This window comes from Lonchura striata, chromosome 1, assembly GCF_046129695.1.
Source record: "Lonchura striata isolate bLonStr1 chromosome 1, bLonStr1.mat, whole genome shotgun sequence".
In the NCBI taxonomy this organism is placed as follows: domain Eukaryota; kingdom Metazoa; phylum Chordata; class Aves; order Passeriformes; family Estrildidae; genus Lonchura; species Lonchura striata.
Genome location: NC_134603.1, coordinates 26,630,385 through 26,650,767, shown reverse-complemented (window position 1 = coordinate 26,650,767; position 20,383 = coordinate 26,630,385). Strand labels below are relative to the sequence as shown.

At 33.9% G+C, this 20,383-nt stretch overlaps 1 protein-coding gene across 2 annotated transcripts in view; it reads right to left on the bottom strand.

The window, feature by feature from the left end:
• Positions 1–6,094: 6,094 nt before the first annotated feature.
• MMP16 (matrix metallopeptidase 16) overlaps positions 6,095–20,383 on the bottom strand; it is a 163,669-nt gene continuing 149,380 nt past the window's right edge. For both annotated transcript variants that reach the window (XM_021543180.2, XM_077782977.1), the window contains 3 exons: positions 18,435–18,585; positions 14,407–14,522; positions 6,095–9,884 (listed from right to left, as the gene is read on the bottom strand). In XM_021543180.2, coding sequence (XP_021398855.1) covers positions 9,550–9,884; positions 14,407–14,522; positions 18,435–18,585 — 602 coding nt within the window. In that variant the 3' untranslated portion in view covers positions 6,095–9,549. The remainder of the gene's footprint in view (positions 9,885–14,406; positions 14,523–18,434; positions 18,586–20,383) is intronic.

Here is a 20,383-nt window from a genome sequence, read left to right as displayed (position 1 = left end):
TCAGTTTCTGATATATAGGAACACCTACAACATAAAGCAAACCTCATAAATCAAACACCTGCACCTTTCTCTGCAAGCTATGTCTCAACTGGGCAATGAATCAAGACTACAGTAGGAGATGACAGAGAGAGTTCTTTATATGTGATACCAAAAAATAAGAATCAGTTGGAAAACTGCATAATAGCAAAGCATTCTTCCATGCAACAGTGCTAGCCTATTATGCTACAGTAGTAAGGTAATGATAATTGATGTGTATAAACTGACTTGTGGTAGAGGAAGGAGTCCAGCCCTAAAATTCTTGTCTGAACATCCATGATGCAGATTATAGGCATCAGAATGCAAAGGAGAAAGAGAACATGTTAAAGATGAGAACTGGAACCACTGAAAATAACACAGACTGTTGAAATGCAGATTTCTAGTCTGCACACCTTTCAAAGATGTCATAAACCTTACATACAAACGGCATGCAATGGCTAGCATCAAAAATAGTAGGTCTCTGCTGTTACACTATTGTACAAGTATTTCCAAGATCCATGATGATCAGCCCTGGCTGTAGCATGCCTTTTCCATAAAAGTCTTAAGGATGTCAGTGTATGGCAAAGGCTTCAATAATCTGCTGTAAGTTAGAGTTCAGTGTTGTGGTACTGGACAACGAACAAGATTCAGTGAAAAAAATATATCCAGTTTCTCAAATATTTGCAGGAATTTTGAGAAGGTACTACTTCTTAATTGTAGACACAAAAAGCTGCAATTCCTAGTGACAAAGTGTAAAACGTTGTACATGCTTAAATGAAATAGCAAAATTGGCTTTGCGTATTTGTATAAGGAATAGATAATTTCCCACAAGCCTTGCAAGAAAATATAAAATTAAATATTGCCTTAATTAGTCAGGAAACATGTCAAGGTGCAGTGAGAAAAGGGGATGGAGTGGAATCAGAAGTTTGACTATATTTCAATTTACATATAGAAATATAAATAGATGATCCATCCAATGGCCATAAAAGTATTTCTGTCATATCAAACAGTTCAGGAGTACCATGGAAATAAAGATACATGGCTGTAATATAGACTAGTAGAGGTTAAAGGCTTACTTGTCCTTCAGTATTTAATTCAGTGGAGTTCTTCAAATCATCTTGGATGTAATGTCTGAGAATGAACAGAAGGACATTTCACTGTAACCAGTTTTTGCACAGAGATTCAGGTTAGTATTAGTTTGACTAAGTCTATCTCAAAAGATTTTGATTGTACCAGATAAATAATGTACTACATATTAACATATATATTTGCAATCAGGTTTAGAGCAACTATATTGAGAAGCTTTTTGACTGACTTTTATCTGGTGAGTTGTGACTCCAAATGCAGAATTCAGTGGACTTTGTACAGCCAACAGATTTATTTGTTGTTGGAGGCCAGTAATACTTTCCAAGCTATCACCAAGTTCTTGGTGATATCTCTTCCCTTTTATTGTTGATTACATGAAATTTTAGTGGTGTTGATGATCCTTGTCTCCACCTTTTTGATAAATTGGTGTTGTACTTGCACTTATAAGTTCCTATTTTATTCTGGTAATCAAAAATGGAAATGCTACTTTTCTTGTGTCTGTAGACTTTGACCAAAAGACCTAGTTGGTTTTCCTGTGGGTCCTAGAAGTTGTGGAAAGAAAGCTCATGACCAGTTGGAGTTTCCTCTGAGAAAGACTTCAACAGGGTGGTAATTTAAAACTGCATTTGTTCTCACTGTGATCCAAGCACTGCTATCATTCCTCTGAAGGTAGCCTGTCTTGGATGGTGAAAAGGGAGGGTCATGAACCTTGATCTATCCTGTAAAATGATTTTCAACCAGACACAGTGAGACAATACTGTTATTGGACAAGTGATATCCGCATGTTTTGGAAACACAGTAAAGATAGATGTTACATGTGTGCATATATATATATATATATATATATATATATATATATATATACATACATACATATATATATACATATATATATATACATATATATATACACTTGACAATGCTTTACCTATTTGACTACATAGAGTAAGAGTTGGAAATAGAGTATTCTCCTCATTACACATTTCTTCAATTCTAGATTCCTATTCAAGGTAAAATTGCATTTATTATAACAATGTCAGTTATTTCTGTAAGTTGTGAGTATCGACAATGGTTGCTCTGAAAGGTCTTGTTGATTGTTTACATCTGCCTGGTGATGCATGGCCAGAATTCATAGCACTTTATCTTATGAGGTAAAGCACAACCATGTACCTAGTAACCTGCAGCTATGCCTTACAGGTATGAATTGTAGTTATCATGGTCATTTAAAACAGTGCTGTAGGTTGTAGATAATGTTTCTGAATGAATATTATCACATGTATCATTTCCTAAATTGCTTAATTCTTCTTATATCCAAGCAGACAAACTGCTTGGAGTTGACTTCAACACAGTGTTCCCATAAAATATGAAGGTGACCAGTGTGTGAGCACTGGCAGTTTTGTGGCAATGGCCAAGCAAAGCATATACTTATGTTCTTCTCTCTTTAGAATAATTGTAGGCCCAAATATGAGGCTGTGCATTTACCTGCAATATATCAGTTGTAAACCAGTACTTTTTTAGATCTATTTAATATCATCTAATTTTAAACATTGACAAGAATTAGATACCATCACTTTACAAAGTGATGGAAAAAGTGACACTATGGAAAAACCTATTTCCTCTTCTTTAAGGTCTAAAAATAGTAAGGGAATATTAAGGGGATAGTAAGGGAACCAAATTTTCTATACCTTATTAACACAGATGACCTGCTAAGACTAAGTACTCTTGGCTTTAACAAGGCAGATGAATTTAAGCATAGCCATGTAAGCATGAATGTGTATGTAAACTGGGTATTAAATACCAACACATATGGAAATATGAATTATAAACCTTATTTTATGACTCAACACAGACCCCTGCAAGTGGTGAACCCATATGGACATTGACTGGCAGAGTTATACTGTTCTGTTGCCACAACAGATGTAAGTAAGTTATGTAAGTAACACAATACTTCACTAAAAACTCTTCAGATTCTCTTGTCATATTCTAAAGGACTAAGCAGGTACTTTAGGAAGTTATTTTATGTCAGTATCTGTTACTAATCCCAGTTCCCAGAAAGCCAGTTCCCAGAAAGCCAGTTCCTGGAATGATGGATTAGTAAATGGGTTATCCAAGACACATGCATGACACAGAATGAACAGGATTATTCCTGAGGATGGAGACAATAGTCAGTATCTATTTTACTGCAAGAATGAAAGAAAAAAAGTCATGACAGGCTATGAATTAAGATATGCTGCTTCAAGAAGATTAGGGTTGTAGCTGTAAAAAGGACATGATTCAATTTCATACGGTAGAAATTACTCCTAGCTAAACAGAAAACCTTGGTTTATGTAGTGGCTATAATAATATCTGTGGGCAGTGGTATTCTACAGAAGCAAAATAAACTAAGCAGACTGGAAAGCTTCATGCCATCAAAAGTGGCTGGCATGTGTAATGATTATTGTGTAATGATTATGAAGTTTTCCTGTGACAGCAAGTAGCACTATGCTGCATAAACACCCAAGTACAGAAAACTGTCTTTAGCATGTTAGTTTACATCAGCCTTTCTTCATTTATGTAATCTTTGCATCTAAAATTTATTTACTCTATATGGCTGGTAGACCATTTCCACAAAGTCAACATATATATGGACACCACTCACAGAATGCCTGCTTTTAAAGACAAAATGGGCAGCTGCAATTCCAAATGCTAATTAACTGAAGATAATTTTTAGATTATATACTAAAGCTTATGTATACTGGGGAAGAAGACCTGTTTACAATGCTGCAATTCCAAATGTTAATTAACTGAAGATAATTTTTAGATGATATACTAAAGCTTATGTATACTGGGGAAGAAGACCTGTTTATAATGCATGTGTTTAATGCTGGCTACATCCTTCCTTGAAATACATTTTGATTTTAGGAAAAGATGCTTGCTGTGCTCATACACTGATGATCCCTCAAAATATGATCTTCTGATTATTATTGGGCATTCCTACTTACATACATATATATATCAAATAATTTCTTATCATACAAAATCTATGCTGCCTAACATTAGAGGCTACCTTACATCAAGCCTCAAATGGAGCCAGTTTACAACAAGTGATTGTATGCTTTTGATGTTTATCAGTTACTATCAGCATTGATGGCACTGATGACAATGTCTTTCTCCATCAGCCTCTGGCATCTCAGATGGCAAACCACAGGAATGGGTTAGACAGCTTTGACTCACACATCACATATTTTTCATGAGACTAGTGGCAGACAATTAATTTAATTACATGCATATATCAGAAATTAATTTTATGAGCACATGGTTCATTTACACCCAATTTTGTAACTGACATATGTTTAAATGGTCTTATCAGAACCACTCTGTTTGTCTGCAGTCTGTGTAGTGGGAGCTAAGGAAGTATGCTTAACATTACAGTGCTGGAGTATCACAAGTATACCATTGTATTGAATAACAGGTTATCTGTTCCTCAGCTTCCAGACAATATTGTTTGATTTACAGCATAGCTGGACACATAAGTGGCTAGTGACATTTGTTCCCTCAGCTGATAGTAGTGATTTCCCTTATAACTCATAGACCTGCAGTCATCTATTTATACTTCTGGAAACAGAGGTGTCCAGAGACAGTCTTGACAACAACAAAAGGCAAACTGGGAACTACTGCTCTGTAATGGCTGCTTCACATCTCCCACTGCCATGGTGTATGGTTTCCTTCACCTCTGCAATGGGTGGTGAAACTTGGGCCATGTTGTAAGGAGATATGGGAGACAGTACAGAGGAAGCCCCTGCAGCCATATCCTTGCTCTTCCACCCAGTCATCTCATGTTCTTTCCAAAGAAGGCTGCTAATGGTATGGTAGTTTGCATTTCTATCCAGTGCCTGGAACATTCACTGTTCAGTTTACTATGTATGTGTTTTAAAATTTGTCATAACAATGGTTCAAACACCAAAAAAAAAAAAAAAAAAAAAAAAAAAAAAAAAATGTAGTACTTCCATTGCTAATAGGCAGACCAACTTCCTGGACTATGCACTTTTTTTCTAACCAACAAGCTAGAATTAGATTCTATATCATTTGGTACCAAAAGCTACATTTAACTGACATTTAGATTGAAAAGTAAGACCCCCCCCAAAAAAAAGCTGAAAATTCAAAAATTAGGCCTTACACTCCATTCTTTACCCACAGTGCTAATGGCACAGGAGTCTTGATCAAGCAACTGGGGATGTGAAGTATACTTCTAAGAAAAAGTGTAAGTCTGCCCCTTATGTTTGGATGTATTAGCTTATGTTATTTTAATTCACAAAATTAGCCTTAAAAATCTTTTTCTTTAATTATCCCCTCCCTTTTCCCACTTTGAAAGAAGAAAAAGAACAAAAGTTCATAGGAATATATAAAATATGCATTACATTTATTCAGGAGACTTGAAAGGGCTCCTTTGGAGCCATTTGAGTCTCTCCATCCCAGCCTATCCAGTAAATATACAGGTACATATTTTTAATTTTTTGATAAAAATTATTTTTTTTTCTACAGTCAATAACCTTTTCATAGGTTTAGATATTGAAAGGCCAAAGGAAACACTACCATAATCTACTCTGGCCCTCTGCATCATACAGAACATAGTACTCTGAAGATACATGATCTTGTGTAGTCAGCTTGAGAGACTGTAGCTGATTAACACAACACTATTCAGTTTTGTATTGTTCCAAAATATAGATCATGACAATAGCAATATGGAAATGTTTATCCAAAAAGTCACGGCACATGAGAAGAGACCCAGATTGCAGACCTGAAAATATTTTCAATTTGCTTTTTCTTAATTCTAATAGTTATAGGCCCTTGTAGAGAAACAACTATTCAAAAAAATAAAAATTGTCTTAGAACTTTTACTAATTTGAGTTCAAAACTAGATCAGGCAACATCACTAATTTACTCTGAAATTCTATAATTTGAAACTAGCCAATATGTATTTGGAAATTACAGTGAACACAAATGCTCCTACATCTTTTACTTAAAGCAAATCTTTATGACTGCATTGCAACCTACTGAAAACATGAGTATATAACAGAAATGTTGACACAATCTTGCTTTTCATGACATAAACATGCCAATATAATTTTTTCTCCCTCTCTCTGTATATAGCATATGTGAACTTTTAAGTAAAAGAAAATAGATTCAATGATCAACTTATCATGTATTCATGTAACTACCATGTACAATATACCAAGCACTAGAATTATCACACTTACCTTCCTGCATAATTACAATTAAATTTTCCAAACACAAATATTTTTGTTACCTTATCAAAGAACAACAGTCAACATGCACAGCACTTCATTACTGTCAGGGAAACGGTTGCAGAAAAAGTTAAAGCTGCCATGAAAGATATTTCAAAACTGAAATGAAATTTTCAACTGAATAAAAAAACAGACGAGATGCTGTTCTGACATAAAAAAAAATTATAAAACAAATTCTCCTACTGTAGAGGAAAAACAAATACAGAATAAGCCGTTCTCTTAGTATTTTCCTCCCACTATCCAAGGGAAAAAAATTGGAACAGCAACATCAATCATTTTATTTTGTCTATAGCAGAACATAAGTTGTAGTGGTTTGTTGACAATAAAATTTTCTCAATGGATTAAAATGTGCATGTCTATGTATGTGTGTGTTTGTGTGCTTTTATAAGTATACAAACACACATCTTAATACATATGACAAACAGAACAGAATTTCAAATTCACCAAATGAGCTGATCCACAGCAAAAAATCCTGTACAACTAAATTTTCAATAAATCTATATTTTCAGCAACAACTGACTTGGACTTACTAAATAATGTTATGGGCTGATACTGGTGCGCTTCTAACCTACAGTATGCAGTACTTCTACAAAACATCTCCAAAATGCCATCTGCATTGCATATTTGTTGTAAAACTATATCTTTTTCTAATCTTCATTTTTGTTAACCATACACATGTATATCTGTTTATGCTCTAAGAAATAAGTTTGCAATGCTTTATAGCATGCCACATATGTTCATAAGTCCTCAAATCAATACAAAATCATGTAATTGAAAAAAAGGCATACTATTTTTCATGCTATGCTCAATATAAATATAAATTCAAGGCAGTCAAGCTATCCATTACCAAAACAATAATAATCATAATATATATGCATATATACCTACACTCTCTAAAAAGTGATCCAGTTATGTGGATTAAGAAACCAGTAAGAAATTGGTTGAACATAGTATAAAAGTCTCATTTTATGTAAAAGCCCATACTGGCCATTTCAAGTATTTTAATACTTTCCTATAACCTTTTTATTAATAACTAGATATCTGTAGAAATAATAACTTTATACTGAAAATTGTATTCAAGTTAAATAAAAATTAACTTCTGCTGTAATTCATTTTTAGAGTGTGCATGTATACATAGCAAAATACCTTTCTACAGACCTATCATAAATATTTTAGTCTATGTCATTTCTCTCCTACTAAAACACTTCCATTTTTTTCTCAGATTTTGAATCATGTCTATAAGGCCTTTCAAGAAATAAAACTCATCTAAGTTTATTTGCAACACCAGATTCCCTTCAGTTTGTGCCAGTTTGCAAGTTAAAGGTCAAAGACATAGGACAGTACACTTCAAGGAAATTCAGACAGTGAAGCTGTTCACAGAAGACAATGTTTAACTTGGTAATGACAGTCAACAGGTCAATAATCAAGTTCAAGGCAAGCTGTTCATTGTTGCAAAAGCTACTCCCCTCAAAACCTGGCTTTCATAAAAAACCAGGTGTCTGACTTTTGGGGTGCATCATTCTGACCATCTTTAATAAGTTCACAGCCCAGTGACTGTAAAGCCTATCACTGCAAGAAGCAGCTCCTAAAATCAATAAAGAGGTCTGTCAGTTGCTGACTTTTCTCTAGGAAAAAATTATTGATACAAACCTGCTCTGCAGGTCACATGAAAATGACAATACTGCTGTTAGCACAAATTACATAGAATGACAAAATGTTTTGGTGGTCTCTTGGCTCTGTCAGTTGATACCTGTTTGACTGAAGGCCAGAAATTTTAACCCTTTGAGAACTATGATGAACATGCAAAGGGGTAACACACCAGAGGATACTCATGCACTATCAGAGTCATCTTCATAGCTTTCTTTTGAAACTGTAACTCTACCTCTGCAGAGGCAAACTGAATTGTCATGCAACACAATCTCAAGAGAGAAATCCAAGATGCTTAAGATAAGAAGCTAAGCTATAAAACTGTTGACAGCTCAGAATAATTCTTGGTAAGTGGTAGAAATTGTTAAAATAGGTTTGGTTCCTTTAACAAGAAGGTAGCTGGTAAATATATTTTGTTTTCTATTCAAGTTACAAATGCTTTTCTATCAATAATGCAAATAATTAAAAATGCAGCAACAAGAAATCTGTTTTGAAAAACTGATTTTTTTGAAACCTGTATTACCCAAACACAATCCTTTAATTTAATGATAACCAAGATTAACATCCAGCAGACTGAAAACTGGATGCAATAGTTCTCAAAGGGTTTTACCACCAATATAATACCTCTCAATAGCATGTCTGTTCTTTTAGTTCATTGAAATCCACTTCAGAGACACACTGCTTTTTACCATTCTTTGGAATGAGTGCTCCTGACAGACCTATAAAAGGCCTGGGGTAGTTGGCATGGTACAGCTTGGGAAATATAATGTAGGAAAACCAACCAGAAATCAAACCAACCAATAAAAAGGTTCTGCTTGAATATAGTATTGAATATGAGTTTTAAAACATTGAGGACATAGCCCAGAGCAGCTGTAAAAAACACAAAATGAATGTATTAAGGCTGTTACTATATTGCAGATATTTTGGCCCCTTGTTTGTTGGAAAATGGCTGTCCGAACAGTCTGAAGTCCTGCGTGTCATCCGAGTCTCCCACCTGACAAAATTGGAAGTAGGAGTATAGGACTTTATCCATAGCAGACAGAAAGCAATCCTCTTTGGAGACAAAGCTGTTTTGGGTCTTCTCACTTTCCTGAAAGTTCCATTGTTGGTTGTTGTGTTTCTCTAAAAAAATTTACTTTCAGCAAAAAATTCTTTGAAGGGGAACAGGCCTTAAGGGAAAAATGTAGAAACATTGTAGATATTTTTATTCCTCTTTGTTATTTAATCCTGGTAGTTCATAGGGCATTGAGCGTGCAGAGGGAAGGCCTAGAATTGAATGACAAAGAAAGACAAAGGACTGAAGAAACAGCAGATACTGTGTATCATGGAAGCTTCCCAGCTGAGCGAATCGCCACTCATGCGCAGGACAGGCAACCCCCTGGGTTTTAAAGATCAGCTTTGTTTCAGACTGACAGATGCCTGCTCCTAGCTAGGAAACTGCATAACAGCTCTTGTGTTGAATCTCAAGTTACCACAAACTCCTGGGAGGGAAAGAGAAAAAAACCAAAACCCTACATCACACCCACTCTTGCATAGAGCGTTTGCAGTACAGTATGTGGCGGGGTGTTCCTTTCCTTTTGAACTGGAACACAGTGTAAACCAAGACAAGGAGGCACAAGGCCAGGATGCAGGGAATGACGATGGCTATGGCTTTCACAGTGCTGGCTGTGTTGTCCAGTTTGATGACAATGTCAACATCATCTTGAGGGCTGTGTCGGTCTTTATCTCGGTCTGTTGGTCCATCACAACCCATAAAATCCTTGAGGATGGATCTGGGATAGCCAGGTTCCACCCTGAGCATCTGGTTATTGAATTTCCAGTACTCTTTTCCTTTGTAGAAATATGTGAAGCCTGAGGAAGAAAGTAGCAATTATTCACGGTCATATGAAATCATGTCATCAATATACCATTATGGAAATTAGTGGTATAATTTTTTTTGTAATTAAAAACAATCAAAACATAAGGAATAGACTTCAGTTAGAAGTCTTTCAAATTTTTTTTTACAAATTTTATTTCTTTACTGTCTCTAGAAATTTAACATTGAGTTAGGGGATCTTGTTTTGGTTTTATTGTTTGTTTGTTCTTTAGTTGTTCTTTAGTTGATCTTTAGTAAATTGGGATTTTATTTTCTTTCATTACTAAAAAAATAATCAAATCATTCCAGAGAATATGGTCTATGAAAAGTCAAGATTCGGCCAGTTTCTTCATTCACTGGAAAACCAACTAGAGTTGGAATTCTCAGGGACAGTACTCTAAAGCGTCACGACATCTTCAAGATGAGAAGTCTCCTGCAACAAATTTCAATGCTGTGCTATGCTATGCTACCCAGGAATGAGAACTGACCCTCTTCAATCTCACATAGCCTATTGTTGTACTTCAGAGGGAGACTGGATGAAATAACAGCATCTTTCACATGAGATAAAATGTGTAACCAGATTTAAGTTTTCTGTAAAGACTTGATATTTTTTTCATTCAGACACAATCCAATATTATTATTAAACATGTTTAAATGAAGAAAAAGCTTGACTCTTGACAAAAATCTATATTACTTTATTATCCCAGCTGAAAAATTACATTGATCTGGCAAGACACAAACCTTCAGGATGGGTGGGTAGGATGGATAAACCTCCTACAGTTTATGAACTGAATGGAAACAGCTGGATTTTTTCTTATCTTCACTTTATATATCTCATATATTTCCTGCAGTATTAAAGGCCACTAAGACATATTTGGCATTATTTGTAGCTTACAATACTTCCCGAAAAGGCTGGTAACTGCCTATCTGGAAATAAAATCATTATTAACCACCTATTCAATCAATCATTATTATCTTTCAATTCTTAAATTTCAAGAAAAATAAATATTTGATAGTCTATTTTGTAGCTCAAACTGTACGAAATGTATTCATCACCTACTACCACTTTTCAGAAAAATTTGAGTATTTCATCATTCTTCTAAATTAGGGGTTTTTTTTTAATTTTAATAACCTCCCTAGCCATGGAAAGGCATTATTTTCCTTTCCTTAATCCTTTCAGGTAATTTTTATTACCTGAAAATATGCTAATAGATTTATAGAAAGATCTAATACAATTTGAAAAAAAAAAGAAAATACAAAAAGCATTGATCTGTATCAAAAGAGTAGATAGACTTGTTCAGAAAATGCCTTCTATTCTAATTGGAATAAAACCTAAAAGAGGACTGAAATTATTTAAATTTGATGAAGTTTTAAAATTTTAGCATATATAAAATTCCTTAAAGCAATCTGCAGTTTAAATTACAAGTATCATCAAATGAAAAACTTCAATATTTTGAGCCACAGTTACCCTGTCTTTGGATACCATATAACAATATGCCTTTCATAAAGCACTGCACATCATGGCCATGATTAAATATTTCAAATATGGAAATCTGATGTATTATCTCTACCAATACTCTAACACATACATAGAGACCATATAAAGATGTGACACCTCTAAATCTATTTTCATACATATATACAGAATACATGCACTCTACTCAGGGGTAGAGGTAAGTCAAAATACAGATTTTAGGCAGTAGTAATTGATATTATGCAGCAAAAGGTCATTAAAACTCTTAAAGCAGCAAAGGAATTGCCAGCTGCTAGAGATCTAATTTTTTTTCAATCAGAGCACATTTGCCACTGGAAAACTCTGTTTAAACTTTTTAAAAAGTTTAAAAGCTTAAACTTTTCTGCCATTTTTGCTGAGGTAGGAACCAGTATAATAGTAAGTTACAGCTGAAAGGTGGATGCTACCAGCAGAGAAGGACAATTCTAAGAGACTGAGTAGATTTACTGCTTCTCCTGGCAGAACAAATGATTTCACACAACTGTTGAAAGTGATTTCATCTAATCTGCTAGATGTGTTAAACCTTCTCTGAGAGCTGCTCCTTACAATTTTCTAGGTACTAGTCAGTGAGTAGTGAGTGCAATACCTGACCCAAGCAGCACTGAAGGGCTCAGCAGTCACTGCTACCTCATATGTTTTTATGTAGTAAGCATAAGGCAAAAAAGGCCAGCGGACTAATAAAGCAGACTACTTTTTCTCTTTCTCCTACTTAAAAATTGCCCCATCATCCACGTCCAATTTCTAATTGGAAAGTTAAATTTGCTGTGCTGCTCTCAAGGTAGAAAGAAAGATTTCTCCAATTTGGAGAACTTTGTGTGATCTCAGATTCTGTGTAGCAGAAAAAAGGAAATTTCTCTTCCACCCCCTCCTAAGAGCGTCTACTGTAGTGTTGGGAAACAAATCACAAAATGGGAAGTAGCAGGGCAAGTTTCAAAGGTGCTACCTGTACCTGTACCTTAACAAGCTTTTAGTCAGGGACAGGACTGGAGTAGAAAAATGGTTTTACTCATCCTTTCCAAAACTCTTAATGCAAGATTACCAAAAGTTTTTGCCATCACTGAAGGAAACACCTGCATGATCAGAGTTATTGTAGATGTTCATTTGCATAGTTTCCACAACAAAAAGGTAAAAGAAGGAAAAAAACTTTAAAAATGAAATTCATTCCCTGAAAGACATGCTTACAGATGTTTTCTTATGAAGGTTTATAGTAAAAGTTCTTTATCAACTCTGCTTCTGTCCAGAGAAATAAAAGCAGTTTTAGGCAAAATGGAATCTACTTCTTTCCAATTGAGCTGTGGTATTTCTTATTTGCATCTGATTTTGTTTCTTTCTCTCCTCATACAAACAACAGCAAAGTTGTGAACTGTTTCTTAAGACTTAATTTTCTTGATTTCAGGGAAAATGTCTTAGTGGTCTTCTTGGGAAATTTATGGTGTCATTTTCAGTCCTTTTTTCTGTCCTGGAGCCTCATTGAATTTCTGAGATGCTCAAGAATTTCCTCTTTCCTTTCACCTCCTCCACTGTCTCATGTCATATTTAACTAACCTTCTCATCCAATGAGTCCAGCAGACTATCAAAACCACTGGGGTTAAAAAGAGAAGTGCCTTTTATGCAATCAAAAGTCTTTCATGCCTTAGGAATGAGTGCTCTGCCTCTGCAGCACTTTCAAACTCACTAGTCTGAGTGTTACAGTAAGATAATTTTTAATGGGAGGTACATGTACCTGAGCTCAGAAAACTATATTTATATACATATTTATATACAGAGATATGTGTATATATGCATATTTATGCACAGATATAGGTAGATATACACACAAATATAGATGTATATACTTGTATATATATTTCTGCAATGTTTGTGACTATTTCTACATATGTGCATATTTAAAAACAGTTAATTATTGAGTGTGATGTATGCAGAATATCATCTTGAATGACCTACTTTCCAGTTAAAAGCAACACAAAAAATCCAATCTAGCAAAAAAGCCAAAATACAGACAGGATTTCTTCTTCTGGGTTTAACAGACAGAAAGCAAGGAAACAATTAAACATATTTTTGAAAAAAACCCCAAACATTTCCATGGTAAATTACTAAATCAAGTTAGAGGTTGAAATAGGAAACTAAAATGTTTTATAAAAGGAAATAAATATTTTTATTTTCTTATTAAAAGGAAATTAAAATATTATGGCAATAGATATGTGTCCTGTCTTATGAGGCAAACAGAATTAATTCGGAACCTACTAAAAAATAACGCATATATGCTACATAACAATTGTCCAGCAATGATAGGATAAAACAAATGCATATTTTTATTCCTGTCAAAAGGATCTAAAACCTCTGTGCAACTGAGGGCTCTGTTGGCAGCTGGCCACCATCCCCTGGGTAGCACTGAATTCTCCTAAGATGGAGGAGATTTTAGCTGCTCTCATTTGTTTTCTGATGTGTTCAGCTGAGATTCCAGGCTCTAGGTGTGTGATGATGCATCTTGATAAAGGTAACATCATACTAAAATCCCTGTTATCTGTTTTCTACATCACAGACTTATGACATCTTTGATTTACATAAATCCATTGGGATATTTCTGATTAGATAAAGATTTTACTTCCCTTTGCTAGCTTTTGAGAATGAAAGCAATACTTTCTAAGCTGTTTAAAAAGCCAACACCTTGAAAATTCAATAGAGATATACTGTGTTTATGATGCCTGTTTTAAGAGGTACTATAATCCATCAGAGAACAAAACCAAAATTATTTAAGACAGAAGAAAAAAAGAATGGCAAGTAAGATTTATAATACTAAATCTGAAAGCCTTTTCAGCCCCAGGTGAAACAGTACACACAAACAAAGAGTATTTTCACTAAAGCCACTTCTATAGCAGTAAATACTCTGATCATATATCAATAATTCCTGCACTGCTTTACCTGAATAGTCAATCATCCCTCTACTACTCTATCTTACATAAAAGGTGTAAATAAATCATTAAAATAAGAACGTGTTTGCATACCATTTTCTTTGTGGACAAAGGCTCCCTGAGGAGATTCTGGGATACCTTTCCAAATTGTGATTGGTTTGGGATAACCAGGGTCCATGGATCTCATTTCTTCACTGTACCTCCAGTACCTGAAATATTTTTTAAAGGAAAAACAAAGCACATTTGTAAGATAGCAGATGAGTAACTTTATATTTTCCCCCTCTAACACTTGCTACACTCATTAATCACAAGTGGAAATACTGAATTTCTTCTCTTTGAGCATATATTACAAATAAATCTATTTGCTGTTTCATGTAAATAGATAGAAGATAAAATATTTTTGCACTTCAACAACTAAACCAGAATACATCTTTCTTATAATCACCACAATTCTGATGCCTAGGGCTTTTGCACAGTGACACAGAGAGATGCAACACATGCAAAAAACAATGTATATTAAAGCCTTTCATAATATTTTAATAATGAAAGTGGCAGTAGATTCAGAATAAAATACTGCCAGCAATCTTAATTCAACTCTTCATATGTATGCATTACAGTAGCTTTTAATTTTATTTTATTATCATTAAATAGATGCAGTGTATTCTAAAATTCAACCTATTTGTGTGCCTTTTTGCCAGCAAGCCTTTATCAAACTTAAAAAGCTTCAGCATGCAATTCTATTAATCCTGAATATCTGAGAAGTATTTACACTTGTGATTTATTTACACTTAGAGATGATATTGATAAGTTCTTTTTTCTTTTACTGCTGGTTAAATTGTTATACATATCTTATACATTGGTTCTGAGAGTACAATATCTCTAATATCCTCTGCATATCCTAATATTTTGGTGGGTCATTTCATATTTTTATTTACTCCATTAATTTAGAGCACAGTTTTATCACTATCATTGATAATCTGGTTGCTGCTAAAAACTTCTTCTCATTTGAATTAATTTGATTTGAGTTCTTAGAAATCCTTGTTATAATCAGCATATATTAAAAAATTCTTATGTGGATGATATTTTGTTGCTGTGAAGGTACTTAGGCACTCTAATTGGTTCACATTTTAATCTTTTTAGAAAAGTGGTCTAAACTCCTCAATGTTTCTCCCTGTAGGGTGTTTCTCCAGCTTTAAACTTTCAATGAAATTAAAAGATGGCAGATTTCACGTGGGTTAAGTGCTGGCAAGTTATATTAAAAAGACATTTGTATTTATTTTTTCTTTCTTATGCTTAAATTATTTTTATAGCCTAAATTTTTAATCTAGTCACATAAACATCAGCTACCAGCCAACAACACAATGCTTTTTATTTGGATATGTAACACCTTTGAAAGTTTACATTGAGAAACAACTTGCAGTAGTAATCAAAGCTCTAACATTAATACTGTTGAAAGCAGTAAACTCTTTAAGTTTAAGTCATCTTTAAACTCTAAGTTTCTTGGTCTAGTTTGCATTTTGTTAAAGAAATATATTTTCTTTTTTTCTCTCTCTCTATTTCAGAACTCTATTTCTGTCCTCCATAATTTCTCTCATTTTCTTTTTTCTCTTCCAATCTTTTCACCTTTTTGAGCTCCTTCTTTTAATAACCTCTGGTTTTCCACTAGCCCTAAATGACTTTTGAAGATATACTTTGTCATTAAAAGTTTTTGAGGGCATACTCAAAATCACAAAACTCAGTAATCACAAAACTTCTGTGTTTTCATCATTGATGAGGAATCCTATTAGGGAAGGACTGATCTCAACAAAACCTCAACAATCTGTACTGGAATAATGAACGTCTACAGGGTAAGGAAAAGCTTAGTCTTGGTTCTATTTGTCATACCAAATGTTCACAAGCAAACTCCCTAATTATGGTTTGAGCTCTACAGCCTATGTAAACTTGTTCTTGTATCTCAAAGACTGATAAATAACAGAGGAAAAAACCAAAGTCCACTTAATAGATTGAGAAAAAGGGAATTTGGAAAATATTTGCTAAACTATATTCTATATCTAAGCCTATTTACTTAACGATATCCTGAGCCATTGGATGATTAAGTTTTATGAAGAAAAAACTGATTGATCCAAACTCTAAAGTGCATAAAACCAGTTGAACCAGACAGGCATAAACAAGGACATGTGTCAAGGAATTCATCAAACATATCATTTTCTAGTCCCAAATGACTCAGTTCTCGTAGGATAGAAATAACAGAGGGACTAATGTTTTGTATAGTCAATTTTTACGCCTTTTTGGTTTTCATACAATTATTTGGAAGAATTATCATCAGTGTTGAAATTACAACAGTAATATTCCATACATGAGCTGTTTTAAACATATGACTGTTTAATGGTTTGACCTTTAAATTTTCTTACTGTTATGGTTAATGGGATTTTCTTCTTTGTTTATTTTTTTGCTTGGTCATTTTTATTATAATTTTTATTTTATAGCCAATATTTGATGTCATAAGCAATGTACATTGAGAAACTTACTGTTTTAAGGGTTTATTCCCACTGATGGTCAATATCCTGTAATGGCTCAATTATCTCTGCAGGGCTCACGTTCAATCTTCTTCTAACATACTCTATTGTATTTATAACCTGCTGAGTTTCATTGTGCTTGTTAGCTCTAAGTAGCAACTTTTCTGCCAGCACCTGTCTTCTCTGCTAGTTCTTTTTGTCTTCTGTTACTACCAATTGAGTTTTAGGAAAGTCCTAAATAAAAGTAACTGTCTTTGCATGGTAATATAAAAGGGTATTGCTGAATAAAGCCTAAAGGAAGTAAAAGTCACAAAAGATTCCTACTGTACATCTTTTTACAATATGTACGTGGAGGTGGGAAATTATTACTTGAAAAAATTCAAATTAAAAAAAAATCTACTCAACCATAGGAAGCAAATTATTTAGGCATCTTCTACTCTCTAAGAAAATTGATTGCTTGAAATGATACCTTGTTTTAAAACATTACAAAAATTTGACTTAGCTATCTACTTCCCTCACCATGAGTGTTGGAGAGCTATATTTTTTTAAATAATAAAAATAGCTTTAATCAGAAAATTTGTTGCAGCATTCTGTAGTGCAATTTTTACAGTACTGCTATAAAATAACAGACTATACTGTCCTAAACATATTCCACGATGTGCATTAAATTGATTTCTTAAGTGATCCATGAATACTATTAGTGTCTGAGAACACTAAGTACCACACAGTAACAAAAGTAGTCATGGTTTTAATAAGACTAATAGAAATATTACAGTTATTAATGAGGAATAATTTGTCTCTGAGCACACAAATTTTGCACAGTGATAGATCAATCAACAAACACAGTACCATACTGAAAACCTGTAAAATCCGTAATTCAGACAATTCTCATGTTTCAAAAATTAATGAATTCTCTTGACATCTCTATAAAGCAGACAAACATTCTTTTCTTTTTTTTTAATTGGCAGGTAAATAAAGATACAGACACTAAGAGACTAGTACAAGTTGTTTAGGAGTGGAAAAACACTTGGATTTTATGTTTTTTTCTGTGCTTGTCTTTTTGTTTGGGGGTTGTGTTAGGCTTTTTTTATTTATCATAGATATGTGTCTATATAAGATTTATTTAGAAGTAATTCCAAGAAAATGCTCTAATTCTTCTCCATTTCCCAGGTTTAGCTCTGAGTTGCCTTTTTTACCTCATTATCAAACAGAAGCAAAGTTATTTTCACTGACCTTAAAAGCTTTGGATCATGCCTTGCCTGCTATGTTCTGGGGTTTAGAATTGTGGGTAAACAGAAAGATGTAAGAGTGTACACAAACACATCACTTTGAATATTTAAGTTTAAATTTGCCATAACTGTGACTCACCTGTTGACTTCTAAAACACAACTTTTCTACTGGATATACTTATAGCCAGTATACTGGATATATTTATACCTTATATTCCAAGATACAAAAATATAATTTTGGTTATAAGACATGTGAAAACAGTACAGCCATCTATGCAGGAGGAATAAATTTCATCCATTTGAGAACTAGAGGAAAAGGTTAACACGTTTAGCTGGTATCCAATGAATTTTTCCATTGCAGAAATCCTATACCAACCTATCTCCTTTGAAGAAGTAGGTTTTTCCAACATCTTCCCACCAAATTGCTGAATCAATGCCGTGGGAAGGAATTCCACTTCCAAGTGTTATCAAATCATGAGGATAACCTGGCTGGAGAGTAGTGTCCTTGAAAACCCAGAACTTGTTACCTGTACAAAAGCACATATATACACACATATATGTGTGTTATTCATCAGTACTGTCAGTAGAGATATTAATACACTCTTAAGAAATAAGAAAGACTTCCAAAGGTCTATAGTAGTGGTTCTTCCAAATATAATGAAATATGTTCCATCACTGCAGACAATGCAAAATTAAATATGCCTTATGGATATCTTGCATTTATAAAGCACCTTTCTTCAAATAAGTCCACATAATATTTTAATACCAACTATGCAATGACCAAAGTACAGTGAAAATTAAATCACCTAAAAAGACTCTGTGGTTGATAATGTAATACATTTACAGAAAAACTATGCAGCAGTTTTACATTTCATGAGGAAAGAGAGAATTTTATAAGAAAATAAGGTAAGAAACACACAAAAAAATAGAAATGACAATTTTCATAGAGACCAAATATTTTTATTACTCTATTTCTTCCCAAGAAGTTAAATTATTCATGAAGGATATATGATTATTTCAGGAAAAAACATAGAATTTAATATTTAAACACCTTTTCTTTTAGGGTGGCCTAAAGCCATCAAACTGAGAATCTGAATCCCTTTTGTATTTATGTACACATCTGATGAGCTCGCTTGGATGCTTGTTCTCTTTGTGTTCTGTCCCCTAGACCAAAAGGACACTCTTCTCAGACTAAACTATAGGTTCCTTTGTAAAAGAACCGTGTGTTTATTCTCTCTTCAAAGCACTACCATCATTTTTTCCAAAAAGCATTACTAGTTTTAGTAATAATGACACTGAAGGAGAAGACACTCTTTGACATCACATGGACATTTTGAGCTAAATCACAAAAGAAATCTAGATGAGAACCATGAACATATACATAGAATTTGCCTTATTGGATTCTTCACTTTGGTCTATCCATTGCTATTCATGACAATGATATTTAAAATAAAAGGGAAAAGTTTTAAAACAAATTTTGCTTTTGTAAAGAGGATATAAGAGATAAAATCATGGCTGTTCACATTAGTTTTTGTACTTACCTTTAAGGCTAGACAGGCTGTTATACAGATTTAGGACATTAAGGTAGTGTGATGTATAAATATTTTATAAGGAAATGTAATATTACTCCAAAGACCTAGGATCAGGTGTATGCCAGAATCATCAAGAGGGAAAATCCAGAGAGCTGTTTTGAGGTTAGTTTTATATTTTAGCTATCCCTCTGTGGTATTAAATGTTTGTTTAAAGGAAAGGTTTTTTAATCTCCCTGTCTGTACTGTGGTGATTTAAAGCATGTTTTCATTTTATCAGAGTTTTAATTAGGAGAGGGGGTATAGTTTCCATCCCTCCCATGCTGGGTTTCCAGGGTTAATTTTTTATCAGCTTCTTTACAGCTGCTTGTCACCCACTTTCAAGCACAGACACTACCACTACCGTTTGCTCAACAGATCCATTTTATCTCCCCTGCTAGTTGAAGGAAAAAAAAGGACTCAAAGAATGAGTATGTACAGAGCCCTTTGAAGTACTAAAAATGAAAGAGACACAGAGGTCTATGAAGAGCAGTCATGGAAAGCTGAGTTCTCTGTTGACCTGGGATTAAGGTCATTGATAACCTGAGATTTACTTTTACTGAGATACCTTATAAAAATTCACTTACAAGGGTTTGACAATGACAGAGATGTGCATCTTCAATCATTCTCTTCCCATGTGGTTTATTTTTTGCCAATTCATATGACTGGACACAGAAGGCTTCAGATGTTAATGGCAGTTTCAAATGCAATGATAAAGAAGTCATGCATTTTGGACCTTACTAGTTGGTACTTATGG